Raw genomic sequence first — 17,148 nt, 5'->3', positions numbered from 1 at the left:
TAATGGAGCACTGATGGTTTCTCTATCTGCAACTGCGAGGCTTCCAAGGGCCGATTTCCTTCTCTGCCTGAGGAGTTCCACTCTGTCCTATTATCCCTGGGATGTCCTTCCATTGAGTACAGTATAGGACTGCAACCATAAATTATTATTTTTAACATGTATGTATGTATGTATGTATGTATGTATGTATGTGCTGCCTGTTCCACAAAGTCCATTGAATATGTTTTGAGACCATTTGCTTATAACTATAAGCACCACAGAAATGTTTCTATAACAGCAGATCACTATCTCAGTAGCCTCCCTGAGCCTCTATGGATTCCTGTTCTTGCTTTGAGCAGCAACTGGGATTTTGTGGAAACCAACCCTGTGGGGGAAAGGGCCGCCTAGTTACTCCTTGGAGGAAGAGAGTGGATTTTCATAAGTGTTTGCTCATCAATTTTCTGGGGGAAATGGAGATTTCCCATAACTGCTGCAATCTGAAAAATCTAGCCAGGCTCATTCAACTCCACACATCATTACACATAGTCATAAAACTCTTAGAATCAGGAAATTTAGGCAGCAATTAAGTTAATGATGCTGGAGGCTCATGTGCTGTTGTTTTTTAAAAAAAAAACCAAAGCCAGCAAGCTCTTCCCAAGCTGTGCAAGCCTAATAGGAGTTTAAAACCTGGGTCTTGTCAGTGGTTAGACAGGACTTGATCTGTGTGCCAGGAAATATGGGCTGCAAACAATGGCATGTTTTTATAAGTAGGCTCACTAAACAGTCCCACTCCATTGTCAGCTTTGCTAGTCTCTAAAACAAACTGTGAATTGATTTTATGTGGAACTGTAAACCATATTACAGCTACAAACAGGGGAAATATAGCTCTGTAGATGCTCATTTAGCAGGCTTTTTGCTTTGCTTTGGAGAGTTTCAGAGCAGAACCATCATGTCTGCTTTTGACAGCTGGGTAAAAACAGCATGGGAGATTTGCCCAAGCAACTGAAATGGCCCAATGGCAGAGCATGAAACCGGTAAATTATTATAGCTAGCAAGCTACATCCTACCAGTGCCAGTTCAGTTACTTAACCTGCCATCCCCATGCCACCGTCTAGAAAAAGGCCTGGATGGATCAAAGATAAAATGACAAGCCACACTGAACTGCCTAGGACATTCCATGTCAGTATGCACATTTGCTCAATCATAAGTTGATTCTGCCCCCTTTCCACGATAATCTGTGATTTAATAATAATAATAATAATAATAATAATTCATATTTAAATACAGTGGTACCTCGTGTTACATACGTAATCCGTTCCGGAGGTCTGTTCATAACATGAGGCATGCTTTCTCTAATGGTGCCTCCCGCTGCTGCTGCACTGCCAGAGCGCTATTTCCGCTCGCATCCCAGGGCAAAGGTCACAACAAGGGGCATCAATTTCTGGGTTAGCGGAGCGCGTAACCCGCAGCATTCATAAGGGGGACGGTACATAACACGAGGTAGCACTGTACATGTTTTATATGAAAACACTATTTAAACAATATGTTATCTCAGTATTTTAAGGTAAATGCATTTTACCTTAAAATATGGTGTTCGTTTGTTTACGCATTTTGGTACTTTTTTGAGTCAATGTTTATATTGCAAGGGACGTGGGTGGTGCTGTGGGTTAAACCACAGAGCCTAGGACTTGCTGATCAGAAGGTCGGCAGTTCAAATCCCCGTGACGGGATGAGCTCCCGTTGCTCAGTCGCAGCTCCTGCCAATCTAGCAGTTTGAAAGCATGTCAAAGTGCAAGTAGATAAATAGGCACCGCTCTGGTGGGAAGGTAAACGGCGTTTCCGTGTGCTGCTCTGGTTCACCAGAAGCGACTTAGTCATGCTGGCCACATGACCCGGAAGCTGCACGCCTGCTCCCTCGGCCAATAAAGCAAGATGAGTGCCGCAACCCCAGAGTCGGCCACAACTGGACCTAATGGTCAGGGGTCCCTTTACCTTTACTTATATTGCAAAGTTCTAAGAAGTACAAAATCCAAAGGATAAGTATTAGGGCCTTTCTGCATTTATCGTTTATAGTGGCATAGTTGCTGGGGGGTTTTAGGATTTTTTGTTATGCTGCCGCATGGCAGTGTCCTTATTCAGCTAGTATTTTGGAACAGCATAATTAAAGCTTTTTCTTCTAATGCAAAACCCAGATTTTCTGAAAGAACTGGATTGGCTCCTATGAAACTGTAAATGGGAAGTGCCGAAGGGCCTTATACAGGATGTGTGAATTAGGTCCCTTCGCTTAAAAAGGCAGAATGGATGGAATACTGCTCTATATCTACAACAGAGTTCATGTGAGGAGTGTAAACCACATCAGTCAGGGTTTCACCAACATAACACCAGCATTTCCCACAACAAACCAGCTTTGCTGCTGTCGGCAGGAGAATACATACTGGAAAGCTGTGGCAAATCAGGACTCCCAGAACACACCCACAGATATTTAAGGATGTGGGTCTGCCTTTCACACTTGATGTGCTTACTCTGGAAAATGCTAGGGTAAAGCTGGTATAGACAGAGTGAAACAAATTTTCCATGTAAACTATGAAATGGCTATAAAATGCAATTTAACACAGGGCCATAGCATTTCTCATCATTCTAGCACACAACAGGCATCAATAAACACAGGCCAGAGTTACATACATAGCCATAGCCATGAAACAGAACACATCTAGTGCTAGTATATATGTCCCCATGTGCCTTAGCCATTCTCAAAACATAACCAGGCCACCTCTGAGCTAGTCCTTCAGACTCATTTTACAGGAAAATACTGCTGGGGCAGTCCAGGCTTCACTGCAATACACACACACACACACACTTCTGGAAGGAAGAAGGAAGTGTCGTTGTTGTTTCAACAGTACCTGATGCCATCTTCCCCTCTTTGAACCATCTTTCTGGGGGTTCAGCTGTGTACTGTTGCAGACTGGACCAACTGGCCAGGCACACAGGTTGATCGGATGAACAAGAGGATGCCTCTTCACCTGGGGAACACATGCAGCCAGAGATGAGATGAGATGCAGGATAAAAAGATATTGCTGATTGCAGAGCTCCCCAAGAGTCTTACTCCCATGCACCAGAGATGACGACAGCAAATAAATTAACCCCTTGCCGTCACAATGGATAGGACCTTTCCTCTCCCTTTCTCATGCAACATTTGCAACAGGGCTGGCTGAAGCCATTTCTCTTAACCACAATTTCTTAGCTCTTTATTTTAGTCCCAACAGTCTTTTAAAGGAGGAACTATTTCTGCTTAGACAGATGAACCGAAACTACTTTCACAGTTGGTATCAACTATCAGGAGTCAGTCACACTGCAATCAAAACAAGATTTTGTGACAGCTTCTTGTGAGAATCCCAGAGCATTGTGGTCTCTGTTCATTGCTTGAGTATCCTACCAATTAAAACTGGCAGTGACTGTGGAGGAAAGATGGAGGGAGTAGATTCTACTGCTTCAGACTGACATCATCAGCCTTAGGGCAGGTTCACACAATCCTGCGCCACTCTGGTACTTTACACTTGATAACCCTTGTGCTTGATGATTTGCAGCTGGTTGTATGAGTGGACTCTACCGTAAAAAGTACATTTTTGAGGTGACACAGAAGTTCCATCCAGTGGGCGCTGGTTCATTACGGCAAATGGGTCACTGTGCCCCACCAGCCTCAGTCCGCCTTCAGTCAGCTGCTGCCTGCCTTCTTCCTTACATCCAAGGCTAGGGGTTGGTTCTATGCACTTGTGCCATAGATACCTGCCACATGACCCCAGGCATCTGCTGCTCAATTGAGTGGCATCAGAAAAAGCCAAAGCTCATGAGCTTGCTTGCTTCTGTTGTACTTATTTGTATGGTTTCAATTGAGATAATAGATAGTTTTACTTCTAATTGTTTTTAATGGCTTTCCCCCTATGTTTTAAGCAGTTCTCATTTTTATATCTCAGCTGTCTTGAGTTCCATCAAGGCCATAGGTGGGGTATAAATGAAATAATAATAATAAATAATAATAATAATAATAATAATAATAATAATAATAATAATAATAATAATAATAATAATAATAATAATAATAATAATGGCATGGTCAGAAGTGGCTCCAAGTACTGTAGTCACTGAGTGATGGATGTGAACATGTGAACCAGTCTTAATTTGAACCATAATCTAATCTAAACCTTTCCCTGTTGCTTAAGGGGAAACAGAAGACAGAAGGCGGCACACTGAATTGTACCTGCAACTGAATTCCATTCAAAATCACAAATTAAAATAATTAGCTCACACACCATGCTCCATCCAAAACAGAAAACATTATATAGGGATAAAAAAATATGGTGGGGCATATCCAGTGCTGTTCCACCCATGCAGCAGATTTCAGCTTAAGCAGCAGAATTTTACCATCCTCTCCCTTTCAGCCCTGCATGCACCCTCAAAATCTGCTCCAGGAGATTGGAGGAAACCCCCCCCCCACAAAGAGCAGATTTTTAAGACACAGAGGGAGAGCAGGGGCCAGTCCAGTTGCACAAGTGGAACTCTGCACACACGGTGTTGGATACAAGCCAGTATCTTTATTGTTCTCCAATCAGGACTGTTAATTATCTGCCTCACATATTCAGCTTTTATTAAAGCAAGGCCAAAAATCACTGCCCAAGGATTTCTCAGTATATCACCGTGAACCTCCCTTAGTCAAGTGGAGGACAGAAATGAGTTTCCCCACATCAAGAGAGAACCATGACAGCCTAGAAAACAGCCATGAAAATAAGAAAATCTGTGTTGGGAATGATGTAGAAGAGGAAAATAAAACGGCACATATCATAATGTCATTCTATAAACCTACAGGGTAACTGCAAATGGAATACTGTGTGTGGTTTTGTTCATTCCACATAAAAAAGGATATTGCTGAGGAGAGCTGTAGAAAAGATGCAGCCAATGGTTAATGAAAACAACCAGAAGAACATAATCTTCATGGAGAAAAGATCAGGAAGTTGGCATTTTTTCATTTGGACAAAATGCGGGCTAAAGCAAGGGAGGAGCATATTAAGAGGTTTACAGAAGTGTGCCTGGTGTAGAGAGAGAGACAGGAAAACACAAAAATATCTCTCATGCATCATCCTCGACCACCAGTTCTTCTCACAATACAACAAAACTAGATTCTTCTATTTGTGAGTTGTTGGCCATAAAATGAATTAAATCAGATAGTGATAAATGATAGATAATAGATAGATGGATGGATAGATAGATAGATAGATAGATAGATAGATAGATAGATATTAGAATGCAGTAGCATCTGCAAACTAGATTATGATCTGTTGATGGTTGGAAGTAGGAAAGATGGAATTGGAGCATGCAACATCTTTTCCATGAGGGAAGCTGTAAGATTCCAGTACTGCAGACATAAACTGAATTAACAACACAATTCTAACCATGCCTGCTCAAAAGTAAATCCTCTTGAACTCACTGAGGGTTTACTCCCAGGTAATTTTGATTAGGCTTGCAGCCTAGATACACCATCCTGTTTATAGGGTGCTTCTACCCCCTCAACCACTGGTGATCGTGCCGAGAGCAAAGCAGCAGGCTGCTAGGTTGACAGACCCTGTTTGATCTTATTCTGCTGTGCTGATTGACGGCTCCTGCAGAGTTACACCACAGAAGGCTAAAGGGCAAATACAGAAGGAGGCTGTGAGCAACTCACCTGTGGACCACAGTGAAAATTTCCTCTGGAAAGGGGCACCAAAGCAGCAGCCCATGTGTCCACCAGCCCATGCAGCCCCAAGGCCAGCAGTTTATCCTTCCTAGCAGACCCGGGACAAGACCAATGCAACCCACCACATCAAAAGTACTCTTGTTAAATCATTGGAGAAACAGCCTCTCAATGCACAATGCATCTTTTGATGGCCGCCCTGCATTTGGAAGGTGGGAGGTGTGGCTGGGCATTTGTCCCAAGAGGCAGCACCGAGCCAGCCTCAACTCTCCCCTGCTCCACTAGTTTGTCGCCCCTCCATGCCGCTTCAGATTGTATCTCAAATGCCAGGCAGTACATTCCTGGCATTCTGAGCTTTGGTGGGTGGTGAAGAAAAATCCAGATGTCTCTTGAAAGGCTGGTTTGGGTCCTCCTTAAAGACAGGCATGAAAAGCCCACACATCTGCATGGCATAATTTATGCAAATGAGGTGCACTACTTATGCAAATCAAATCCTCTGCAAATCTTAACTGATATAATTTTCAGGAGGTGATCTGCTCCTGCTGTATAAATGAAAACAGCAGGCCAAGAGCTGCAACAGAAAGTGATCATCCTAAACCTTTTCACTGTCATTAGTGCTCCTACAACCTGCGCTCCATTTTCTCTTCTCTAGCAACCAAAATACATAATCCAAGCTATTGTTCCCCATGACACTGTATCACAAAACCTCTCATTTCAATCAATAGGAGAATGAGAATTTTACATTGAAAAGATTGGGTAGAATTCAAAATGTTGAACTCAGACCAGAACTGTTGAAATCAATCGACCTAACTTAACTGTGTTCATTAATTTCAGTGGCTCTGCTCCAAGTACAGTGGTACCTCTGGTTAAGAACTTAGTTCATTCCGGAGGTCCATTCTTAACCTGAAACTGTTCTTAACCTGAGGTACCACTTTAGTTAATGGGGCCTCCTGCTGCCGCCGTGCAATTTCTGTTCCCATCCTGAGGTAAAGTTCTTAACACGAGGTACTACTTCTGGGTTAGCGGAGTCTGTAACCTGAAGCGTTTGTAACCCAAAGCATTTGTAACCCAAGGTACCACTGTAAAACTTTCATCATTGCTATCATTTATAGCCCGCTTTTGTATGTATCATATACCCAAAGCAGCATATAATAAAAGCAATATAAACAGCTCATGAAGCTCATGCAGCATAAACAAAGTGATGGAAAGAGGTGGATAGAAACCAGTCTCAAAAGGGCCCTTTACTGAAAAGCTTTCTGGAATAACAAGAGTGGCAGGGACGAGTGTGTCCCTGTTTGGAGGCTCTTCCTGAACTTGGCTTCTACAATAAAAAAGACTCCATCCTTCATGAGCACCCACCATATATCCAGCAACAAGAGCCTCTCTTGGAGAGTTCTCACGTAGACTTAGATGAAATGGGACAGTTGTTGACAAATCTCAGTCCCTGCCCACTTGGAACTCAATGCAGGTGGTAGATGATGGGTGAAAAAGGTCCATTCTCTTGGCTCCAGGTAACACCCTAGCAGCTTCATTCTGGGAAAACCAAAGCTACCTGACTGTCTTCAAGGTCAGCCATAAAGTGCATGGCACACTAGTCCAACTTGGTGGAGACAAGGACATGAATCATGGGAGCCAGATGTGACTTATCCAAGAATGGATGCAGTTGGCATCATAGGTGAAATTGGTCAAAGTCACCACTGTCTACCCATGCCTAGACAGCTGGGAGTGGTGGCTCCTGCAGCATCCCCATGTGGCAGATCTGTGGATTCAAGGGGACTGCAACCCCATCCAGAACAAGCTGCACACTTGCACCTGAATGGTCAGGTCCTCCTCTTGGGAGCGGGTGGCGCTGTGGTCTAAACCAGTGTTTCCCAACCTTGGGCCTCCAGCTGTTTCTGAACTACAATTCCCATCATCCCTGACCACTGGTCTTGCTAGCTAGGGATGATGGGAGTTGTAGTCCAAAAACAGCTGGAGGCCCAAGGTTGGGAAACACTGGTCTAAACCACTGAGCCTCTTGGGCTTGCTAATCGGAAGGTTGGCAGTTCAAATCCCTGCAATAGGATGAGCTCCCGTTGCTCTGGCCCAGCTCCTGCCAACCTAACAGTTCCAAAGCATACCAGTGTGAGTAGATAAATAGGTACCACTGTGGCAGGAAGGTAATCGGCGTTTCTGTGTGCTCAGTGGCTTCTGTCACGGTGTTCCATTGCGTCAGCAGCGGTTTAGTCATGCTGGCCACATGACCCGGAAAGCTGTTTGCGGACAAACGCTGGCTCCCTCGGCCTGAAAGTGAGATGAGCGCCACAACCCCATAGTTGCCTTTGACTGGACTTAACCACCGAGGGGTCCTTTGCCTTTTATCTTTACCTCAGGTCCTCCCCAATGGAATGCATTGTTTCTTATTGGACATTTTATAACCCTTAGCACCACTGTTTATAAGCAACCACCCATCCTTATAAAGCAGGAATGGGGAACCTCAGGCTAGAGGGGGGGAATATGGCCCCCCAGGCCTGTCTATGTGGCCCATAGAACTCTCTCCATGCCACACACCCAAGGGCCACCTCCCCTTACGGGCAGCCATCCAAGTGCCACATACCAGTGGTGGGTGGGGACACAGGCCAAAGTAGACTGAGCAAAAAATGTACCTTGGAACAGCATTATTATTATTAATATTAATAATTAAATTTGTATACTGCCATATGCCCGTAAATCTCAGAGCAGTTCACAACATAAATTCGCAATATATAAAAAACACTAAATACATAATAAAAACAAAGACAACCCAATCATGCCCCTCTTTCACAATGCATTTTAAAAGGGCATTGAATCTGAAAGGGAATGTCAATCAACCAAAGGCATGGTCAAAGAGGGTCTGCTTGCGCCTCCCTCTGTCTTCCACTCAGCCAAGCAAGAGGCATTATCAGAATTCAAGGGCATATTCCAGTCAGGCATGAAGCAAGGCCAGGGAAGGATGTGGCCTGAGGGGAATTCTGAGGGCCAGACAGAGATGTCTGAAGGGCCAAGCCTGAGGTTCCCCATCTCAGGAAGATAAAAATCCTCAAAATCAACTTGAACTTGGGATAGTGTTCTGCCGCCTTTCCTGTCACAACTGAATGCTTTTCAGTTATCAGAAGATCTACCTATTTCATGCAAAACCCTCATTCACGTCAGTGGAGTTCAAGGCATTCAGCCATGGGCTAAAGATAAGAGAATCAAACACACTCAATGGAAAAACAGAAAGTAAAAAAAAGGGAAGAGTGGGGAAGTTGCACTCTCTGCACTGACCCTCTCACCCCTCTTCATTTATAATACTGGATCCGTTCACAATGACCTTTCTCAACTCATCACTACCGGATGAAAACAAAACACCTGTTTACATTTTCACTGCAACGAAATCATTGGCCCCCTTATGCAAAAAGCATTCATGGCTTTAGAATCACACCCAGCAGCAGGTAATTCAACAAACCACAGTCATATGCCTCCTCACACAATAATAATAATAAAAATCACTCACCAACATGAGGGGAAGAGGGGTCACTGCTAGGCCTTGGCTTGCCAATTTCTAGGATCATGAATATGCACAGACTATCTCCATCACACACATATGTTTTACATCTTCCCCACAGCTGCAGGTAGGCTGGATTTTTGCTCATCCCTAGTGAAGCAAGGTAGATTACCCATCCCTATCTAATACACAGCATCCTGGATGCAATTGTGTGGATAAACACAGTATTGCTAGCCAAAAAATTGGGGGTGGGGTAGGGTATGGAGTACCCAGAATTGTGGGTGGTGGTTAGGTACAGCCTCCTCTTTACCCTCACCAATCATCACAAATATGGTCCCAATGTGTAGGTATTTGTATTGGAAAAAGGTAGCTGTCCAAACACATCCTCCAGAGGGGGCGGGGACCTTTATTTAACATAAAATTATCTTTTCCACTGTATATTTTTATTTATTTATTTATTTATTTATTTATTTATTTATTTATTTATTCACTCATTCATTCATTCATATAAAATTTCTATAACACCCTTGATCCAAAGATCGCAGGATATGCTAGGTTAATTGGATTCCGTGCTAGAAGCCTGATAGGAAGCAAAGCCATGGCCATATAATAAACTGGCCAGGTCTTCTTGCTGTTTTATATTAAAGTTCTTTGCTGCAGTTGTGAACACTGGAAACTTAAGGGCTATTTGTTATATTCCTCTTCTCTATTTGCAAAAGGTAGGAAAGGTAAAGAGAAACTGCAAAGAAACGGTAACATCCAATCAGACTCAAAAGTTCGGCAAATAAAGCCAGATTTGGGCAAGCAGTTATAGGGTAAAAAGGTAAAGGGTAAAGGGACCCCTGACCATTAGGTCCAGTCGTGACCGACTCTGGGGTTGCGGCGCTCATCTCACTTTATTGGCCAAGGGAGCCGGTGTACAGCTTCCGGGTCATGTGGCCAGCATGACTAAGCCGCTTCTGGCGAACCAGAGCAGCGCATGGAAACGCCACTTACCTTCCCACCGGAGCGGTACCTGTTTATCTACTTGCACTGGTGTGTTTTGAACTGCTAGGTTGGCAGGAGCAGGGACCGAGCAACGGGAGCTCACCCCGTCATGGGGATTTGAACCGCCGACTTTCTGATCGGCAAGTCCTAGGCTCAGTGGTTTAACCCTCAGTGCCACCCGCGTCCCTTAGTTATAGGGTAAAGAGGTGCAATTCATTAAGGGTCTGGAGCTCTTACTGCTCAATCCAAGGGTCAGAGTGCCTGGAATGAGAGAGGGGCATGACTCCCATGCAACATGGCAACCCTTCTTAGTGACAAACAGATCCTCTTTTCCTACCACGCATTTAGCAATATCTCAACTTCCTTCAACAAGTTTGCATAGCTCCAGTAGCTCATATGATTCAACGTTTCAATTATGCATACTCATCCCTGTTTATTCAATGAAATTTGTCCAGAGGGGGATGGGAACTATCCCTGGTGCTTACTTACAATCATAGCTACCGATTCAGGCCACTGATTGACAAGTAAACATGCATAGGACTATTATGCAAATCACCATTTTACCTGTTTTTGTGTACAAAGGGCTGAAGCCATCCTGAGCCCATGTCCTTGGGAGTTCAGGGAGCATGCGGGGATGCAAAGGCTGGAATCCTATGCACATTTACCTGGGAGTAAACCCCAATGAATTCCTTCTGAGAAGACATGAACAAGATTCCATTGGCTGACACAAATTAAAGCATTCTGAATCCGATAGGATAGATAGATAGATAGATAGATAGAGATGTCCCTGCAAATGCTTGCCTATATATGACCATTATTCAGCATCCGAACTGCATGCTGGTCCAGATTCTCTTGCTACATCTACCACAGCAAGGCCACTGTGGCGTAAAGCTTACAAGTGCTGTCATGGGATTAGATCAAGCCTGAGTGGCTTAACTTTTAAGCTTACAGTCATACCTTGGTTCTTGAACAGAATCTGTTCCAGAAGTCTGTTTGACTTCCGAAAACGTTCAAAAACCAAGGTGCGGCTTCTGATTGGCTGCAGGAGCTTCCTGCACTCAGTCGGAAGCCGCATCGGACATTTGGCATCCAAAAATAGTTCGCAAACCGGAATAGTCAGTTCTGGGTTTGGGGCTTTCAGGAGCCAAAACATTTGAGACCTAAGCTGTTTGAAAACCAAGGTACAACTGTACTGGATAGCCTTGGTCAAAATGTACACTCTCAATTTCACCTGCCTCAGTGGTGTGTTGGGGGGGGGGTGATATCTTTGCCAGGGGCAGCCTGTCCCCTGGGTTCTGGCAAGAGCCCCGCAAGATCTAATGAGATTTTGCAGGGCTCCCATGAGATCTTGCCAGAACCTAGAAGCTGCTACCACCTCAGCCGTTTCTCCTTCCTTCTCTGGCTGTGGCACTCATGGCAAATACCCCTTGCATTCTGCTGCCTGAGGCCCTGATCTTCACAACCCTGAATTTCTTGCAGGAAGGGGAAGGATTCACTCTTTGCATCCCCAATTTCTTGTTTTTCCAGGTAGTGCAATGATATCCAGTCATGAAAGGTGCATTTTATTTTATTTTGCGCAGGACCCTGCAGATCCTTCCCATGTGGACTGTGCCACCTGCAGCGAAACACCACAGTACACAATGTGTATATCAAAGACTGCACACAGTGAAGGACATCCACACGACTTGGGAGGCCAGCTAAAGCAGTGCTCCAGAACTGTGGAATGTCAGAATCTGCTTTGTGCAGAATCTGACCCATCGTCCACTTAGCTCAGTACTGCCTGCACTGACTGGCAGCAGCTCTCCAGGATTTCAGACAGGGAACTTTTTCAACCGTACCTGGCAATGACAAGGACTGAAGCTGGGACCCCCTGCAAGAAAAGCAGGTGCTCTATTACTGCTCTACGGCCCTTCCTTGGAGGGGCGGAGAGAGAGAGAGAGAGAGAGAGAGAGAGAGAGAGAGAGAGAGAGAGAGGAGCAAGAGGGTGAGAGAAGCAGCCCATGATGCAAGCATAAGACTTTCCCTTCCGGAGTCCGGATACCAAGAGAGCGGCTCCTCCATTCTTTGTGCCCGCTTTCTCGGTGCCGGGCGAGCGCAGGGGGCAGAGCGTGCCACACGGGCGCACACGCTGCCTCCGCCTGCGCGGCTGGCTGCACTGGGAGGCAGCAGGCAAGACATGCCAGGGAGGGGAGCGAAACGGTGGCCGGGAGGAGTACCCGGGGAAAGGGGGGGGGGACGACGACGAGAAATCAGCAGGGACCAAATGGATGGTACTGACCTGGAGGCTCATCTACAGACGTTCTCTTCGATCCCCCCTGTTCCCGGCTGGCCCTTCCCCTTCCCAAAGCACCTCGGGCGCGCAACTGGGAAGAGAGGCGAAAGGCGAGGAGGGGCGCGAGCGGGCGGGGAAGGGAAACTTGAGAGAAACTGTTCGCGCTGGGGTCCAGCTTCTGCCCCGCCCTGGCGCAAGGAACAGGAATTTCTCCAGAAGGGAGCCTTATCAGCCTTGCTGGTTTCCCAGCAGCGCAGCCGGACGGGGAGGTCAATGGGTTACCCAGGAGCGCAGCTGTAAACACCTCCGGAGAGGGCGGGAGAAAAATAAAAAGGGGGGGCGCTGCCCGGCGCAAACTGGAACGGGGCAATAATCAACAGGGTGTTTATCCGCCGCCTCCCCCGCGCACTACCTTACCAAACAATGAGAGCGCGGGAGGGGGGCGTCGCAAGTTTGCGAAGAGGAAACGGGTTGCCAAGTTGTTTACAGCCGCGTTGCTGTCCGCTGGCCTGAGACGCTGCCCGGCTTATTTGCTCAAACTAGCTCGTCTGGTCCAGCCACCTGCCCAACTCCCCCATTTCTAGGATCTCTCTCTCTCTCTCTCTCTCTCTCTCTCTCTCTATCTATCTATCTCTCTATCTCTCTCTCTCTCTTTTTTTCTTCTCCTTTGCCCTTGAAAAGAGAGGCTTTTCACCGCTGGTTAAACTTCAACTGAAACTGCAGAGCTGCCCTTGCTCCTTGCCACCCGTCTGGAAAGGAAGCAAAGGCAGGGGAGAAGGGTGTGAGCTACATTCCTGTAGGGCCGGAAGGTTCAACTGTGGCTGGCCATATGTGCTGGACTCCAACTCCCATCAGCACCAGCCAGCAGGGGCAGTGGTCAGGGAGGGCGGGAAGTGGTGTCCAGTCCAGCAAAACTAGAGATCACTAAGATAGCCACTGCTGGTGTAAGTCTGAGTGGCCATTTCTGGTAAGTTTCCCTCTTATTCCTTCTTGCCACGTTAGAAAGCTAAAAGGATTTCCAATTGCTGTTTACTTCCCCATAACGTCTGAATCAGGAGCGGCTGGCTGAGTCTGGCCCCGGTGCCTGCATGCAGCGGTGCACTGGATGAGGGCCAATAAACGGAGTTTGAAACCTGACAAGACCAGTTTGGCTCCCATGTCCGGGAGGCAGACCAATTACCTGTTCTGAATTTGGCCAAACTCTCTCTGAAGGATGAGGTATATGGTCTCTGGGTGCTCCTAGGTCCATCTTTGTCGCTGGAAACGTGTTTTTAGCAGCTAGGGACTCGTTTTTTCATCTTAGGCTGGTTTAAGACTACTTAGGTTGTAGTTATGTGTATTTTTCATGTTGTAAGCTGCTCTGAGCATGGTTTGAACTGTGGAAAGACAGCATGCGAATGAAATCATGTATGTATATGTACAACATCTGTCATGGGCATAGCCAGGATTTTTGTTAGGGAGGCAGGCCTTTTGTGGTGGGGGAAGAACCTCAGTTTCCTATATATTTTATTGATTTTTATTGATGGGGGGCTGCCCCCCCCAGCTATGCCTATGACAGCTGTGACCATTCCTAGACCACAGTGGGCCAGACACTGGAAATCTCAGTACTGGACTACTGCAATATGCTCTATGGAGAGCTGCCCTGTCAATTGGTCTGGAAGCTACACTTAGAGCAGAAGATGGCAATAGCAGACAACACTATTGCTGAGAGATCTGCACTGGCAGCCAGTGTGCTACTGGGCCCAAGCGTAGGTGCTGTTGTTGGTTTATAAACCCCTAAGCAACTTGGAGCCAGTTTGCAGGAGGGACAGCCCCATTCATTTCTGCCCAAGCAGTATGGTTGTCAGCCAAGGCACTTTCCTGATGCCACATGATGCCCACTGTACAACCACCAGAAAACAGAGCTCCCTAATGTTGTGGACCTCCCTCCCAATATGTATTAAGCAAGCTTCTTCTGTTTTATCTTTAAGAAGTTTGCTCAAAACAAAACTATCTAACCAAGCCTTCCCTGTATTAGGACCCGTTTTTTTCAGTTCTTTGATTGCTGAACAGTTTTTAATATTTTTATTTTGTCAAATGTTAATTGTTCATTGCTTAGGGGAAAGTGAGCAGCATAGGAATTGGAATCTGAGAAATAAATAAACTGTGTGTGTGTGTGTGTGTGTGTGTGTGTGCATATGTATAATAGCTTAATCCATAAAAACATAGGGTTGTGAGTTTGCCTGTGAATGGATCTGCCACCATAGTTTTGCCCTAAAATGATGACTGATAAGAATCTTGGATTTGGTACCATGATCTTAGTATTTCTAAATGGCTGTGGACTGTCCCCTGCAAGGATAGTTCACATGGGGTCATGTTTGACAGAAGTGTGTGGTGCATTGTGAGCAATAGCAGATGGCAGGGTTGGGTAGAAGTGCTTATCGGACCTCCCTTCTGTGAAGTCACTGCTGTTTACTGGGGGGGGGGGATGACGACGACAAGGCGTCAGTGAGGTCAGTGCTGCAAAAATACAATTCTTTAACCCACACCGGAGATAAATACAGGGCACTCTCTGATCAAGAAACTCAACCAGCTCCTGACCAACTGCCCTGATCTAGCCCGAAAGCTGCTTGACCAGATCTATGACAATTCTGTGAATGATGACCCCTAGGCAATGCTTGAACGAACTTTTTACCCAAGCCAATAGGGTGTTCCTGCTGGTGCACTTGCACAATGCTGACCTTACCCACTGCCTTGCCCCTCCCACTCTCCCTCATGATAAATCACAGTGATTCCACTGCCGGGAGGTCAGGTAAGCACCATGACCACCCCACCTTACCATCCACTACAGATTGTGTTTGAGAAAGAAACAGTAGCTGGCAGTTTTGGAGGAAACAAAGGTGGAGGAGAGAATGCAGAGAGTTTCTAGAAGCGACTAGCTGAAACTGGCGGTGCCACCTTGGAGGCGGCCGCCCAAGTTCTCTCTCCTTTCTAGAAGTGCTTGTTTGCCTCTGTTTATTGTTGCCCTGTATTTTTGCAACCAAAAGTCTCCGTGCTCTCTCATCCGAAGAGAAGCAAAACCAGAAGCGCTGTCTTTGGAATTTCTTGTCGCTCAGAAGAACATATAAACAACATGGCCAATTGATTCACTAGTCAAACATAGAAGAACATCAGAAGATCCCTGCTGGACCACACTAACGGCTTGCTTAGTCTAGCACCCTGTTCCCCAACCAAATGCCTCTGGGAAGCACACAAGCAGGGCATGAGGGCAAAAGGCCTGTTCCATGGTTACTCTCCAGCAGCTGTTATTTATGTTAACTTCCAATACTGAAGATAACATAAAGCCATCATGACTAGGAACCAATGATAGCTTTATCCTCCGTGATGTTGTCTAATCCCATTATGTTTATTCACACATCTCTCTATGAAATCATAAATGCAACCATGCCCAATGCCTCCAAAAGGGATGCACGTCACAGGAAGCATGCAGAACAATTCTGCCATTAGAAATCTCTACGCATGTTAATTCCGGAATAAATTGTTACTGGGGAATATTTTGTGTTATGCAAAATGCTCATTGTCCTTCATGGAGATCCTAAGGTGGACTGTAGATTACATTGCCGGTGGAAACAGGTCTGTTTGTTCAATTGATGGCTCACCTGGCATTCCAACCTTTGGCAGACATTCATTCAAAGGGAATCTGAAGAATGCAGCACAGAGTTCATCCAGGGGTGAAACAAGCCTTTATTTTACTCAGGTCAAAGACCCAGTTTGGCGCACGCACACCCCCCCCCACAATTGCGTAAACACACATACAGGCAGGGAGCCTCAATGCTGCCCCTCTGGAGGCTTCACCCAGGGCAAAAAACCCCTCACCCTGCCCCATAGCTATGGCACTGAGTTCATGATACAGTGGTACCTCAGGTTACATATGCTTCAGGTTACATACACTTCAGGTTACAGACTCCGCTAACCCAGAAATATTACCTCGGGTTAAGAACTTTGCTTCAGGATGAGTACAGAAATCATGCTCCGGCAGTGCAGTGGCAGCAGGAGGCCCCATTAGCTAAAGTGGTGCTTCAGGTTAAGAACAGTTTCAGGTTAAGAACGGACCTCCGGAATGAATTAAGTACTTAACCCGAGGTACCACTGTATCCATCAAAGAACATGATACATTTAGCTGCTTGGAAGACTGAGCAGGGTTTTGTTTTTTTGGAGGGGCAGGGAGAGAGGAAATGGGAAGACTACTTGCTTGCTTCAGGGTGGACAGGATTTCCTGGCAGCCTTTAGAAGGCAGGATGCAAGAAGTCCCTGCTGCAGGCATTTTGGCTGCTATTCAAGCCTGCAAGGGCAGCATCTTGATGCTACTGCAGGGGTAAAAAGCCAGGGGTAGCCAACAGGGTGCCCTCCAGAGGATGCAAGATGATATAACCCCCCTCTTTCCTAACCATTGGGCTGGCCATACCAGCTGGGGCTGATGGGGCTTGGAGTCTTAACAGATATGGAAGGTACCATGTTCGCTACCCCTGGTGCCATGTTGGCCGCAACATCTCAATGTACAAAGTTTATTTGGGTTTGGGAAAAATTGCTACCAATGTGATGGCAGCTTTAGCAATAATACTCAGGATTATAAAGCACTTTGAGAGTTCGGAGCACACACATTATTTCATTAACCAGCACTCATTACACCCGGCATGACCTCTT

At 45.9% G+C, this 17,148-nt stretch overlaps 1 protein-coding gene across 7 annotated transcripts in view; it reads right to left on the bottom strand.

Moving 5' to 3' along the window:
* The window catches only part of SH3TC2 (SH3 domain and tetratricopeptide repeats 2), a 350,436-nt gene that overhangs the window by 32,175 nt on the left and 301,113 nt on the right, over positions 1-17,148 (bottom strand). For 2 of the 7 annotated variants that reach the window (XM_082213002.1, XM_082213001.1), the window contains exons 1-2: positions 5,693-5,781; positions 2,880-2,999 (exon numbers count right to left, since the gene is read on the bottom strand). The exons of 1 other annotated variant lie outside the window; for it this stretch is intronic. In XM_082213002.1, coding sequence (XP_082069128.1) covers positions 2,880-2,999; positions 5,693-5,747 — 175 coding nt within the window. In that variant the 5' untranslated portion in view covers positions 5,748-5,781. Of the gene's footprint in view, positions 1-2,879; positions 3,000-5,692; positions 5,782-9,215; positions 9,357-10,757; positions 10,850-12,031; positions 12,115-12,471; positions 12,534-17,148 lie in introns of those variants that run through there. 4 more of the 7 variants (XM_082212999.1, XM_082213004.1, XM_082213003.1 and 1 more) reach the window with 4 other exon arrangements.

The sequence above is a fragment of the Podarcis vaucheri genome, assembly GCF_965113315.1.
Source record: "Podarcis vaucheri genome assembly, chromosome: 2".
NCBI classification, from domain to species: Eukaryota; Metazoa; Chordata; class Lepidosauria; order Squamata; family Lacertidae; genus Podarcis; species Podarcis vaucheri.
The sequence above is the reverse complement of the archived record's forward strand: the minus strand, read 5'-3'. Positions and strand labels throughout refer to the sequence as shown.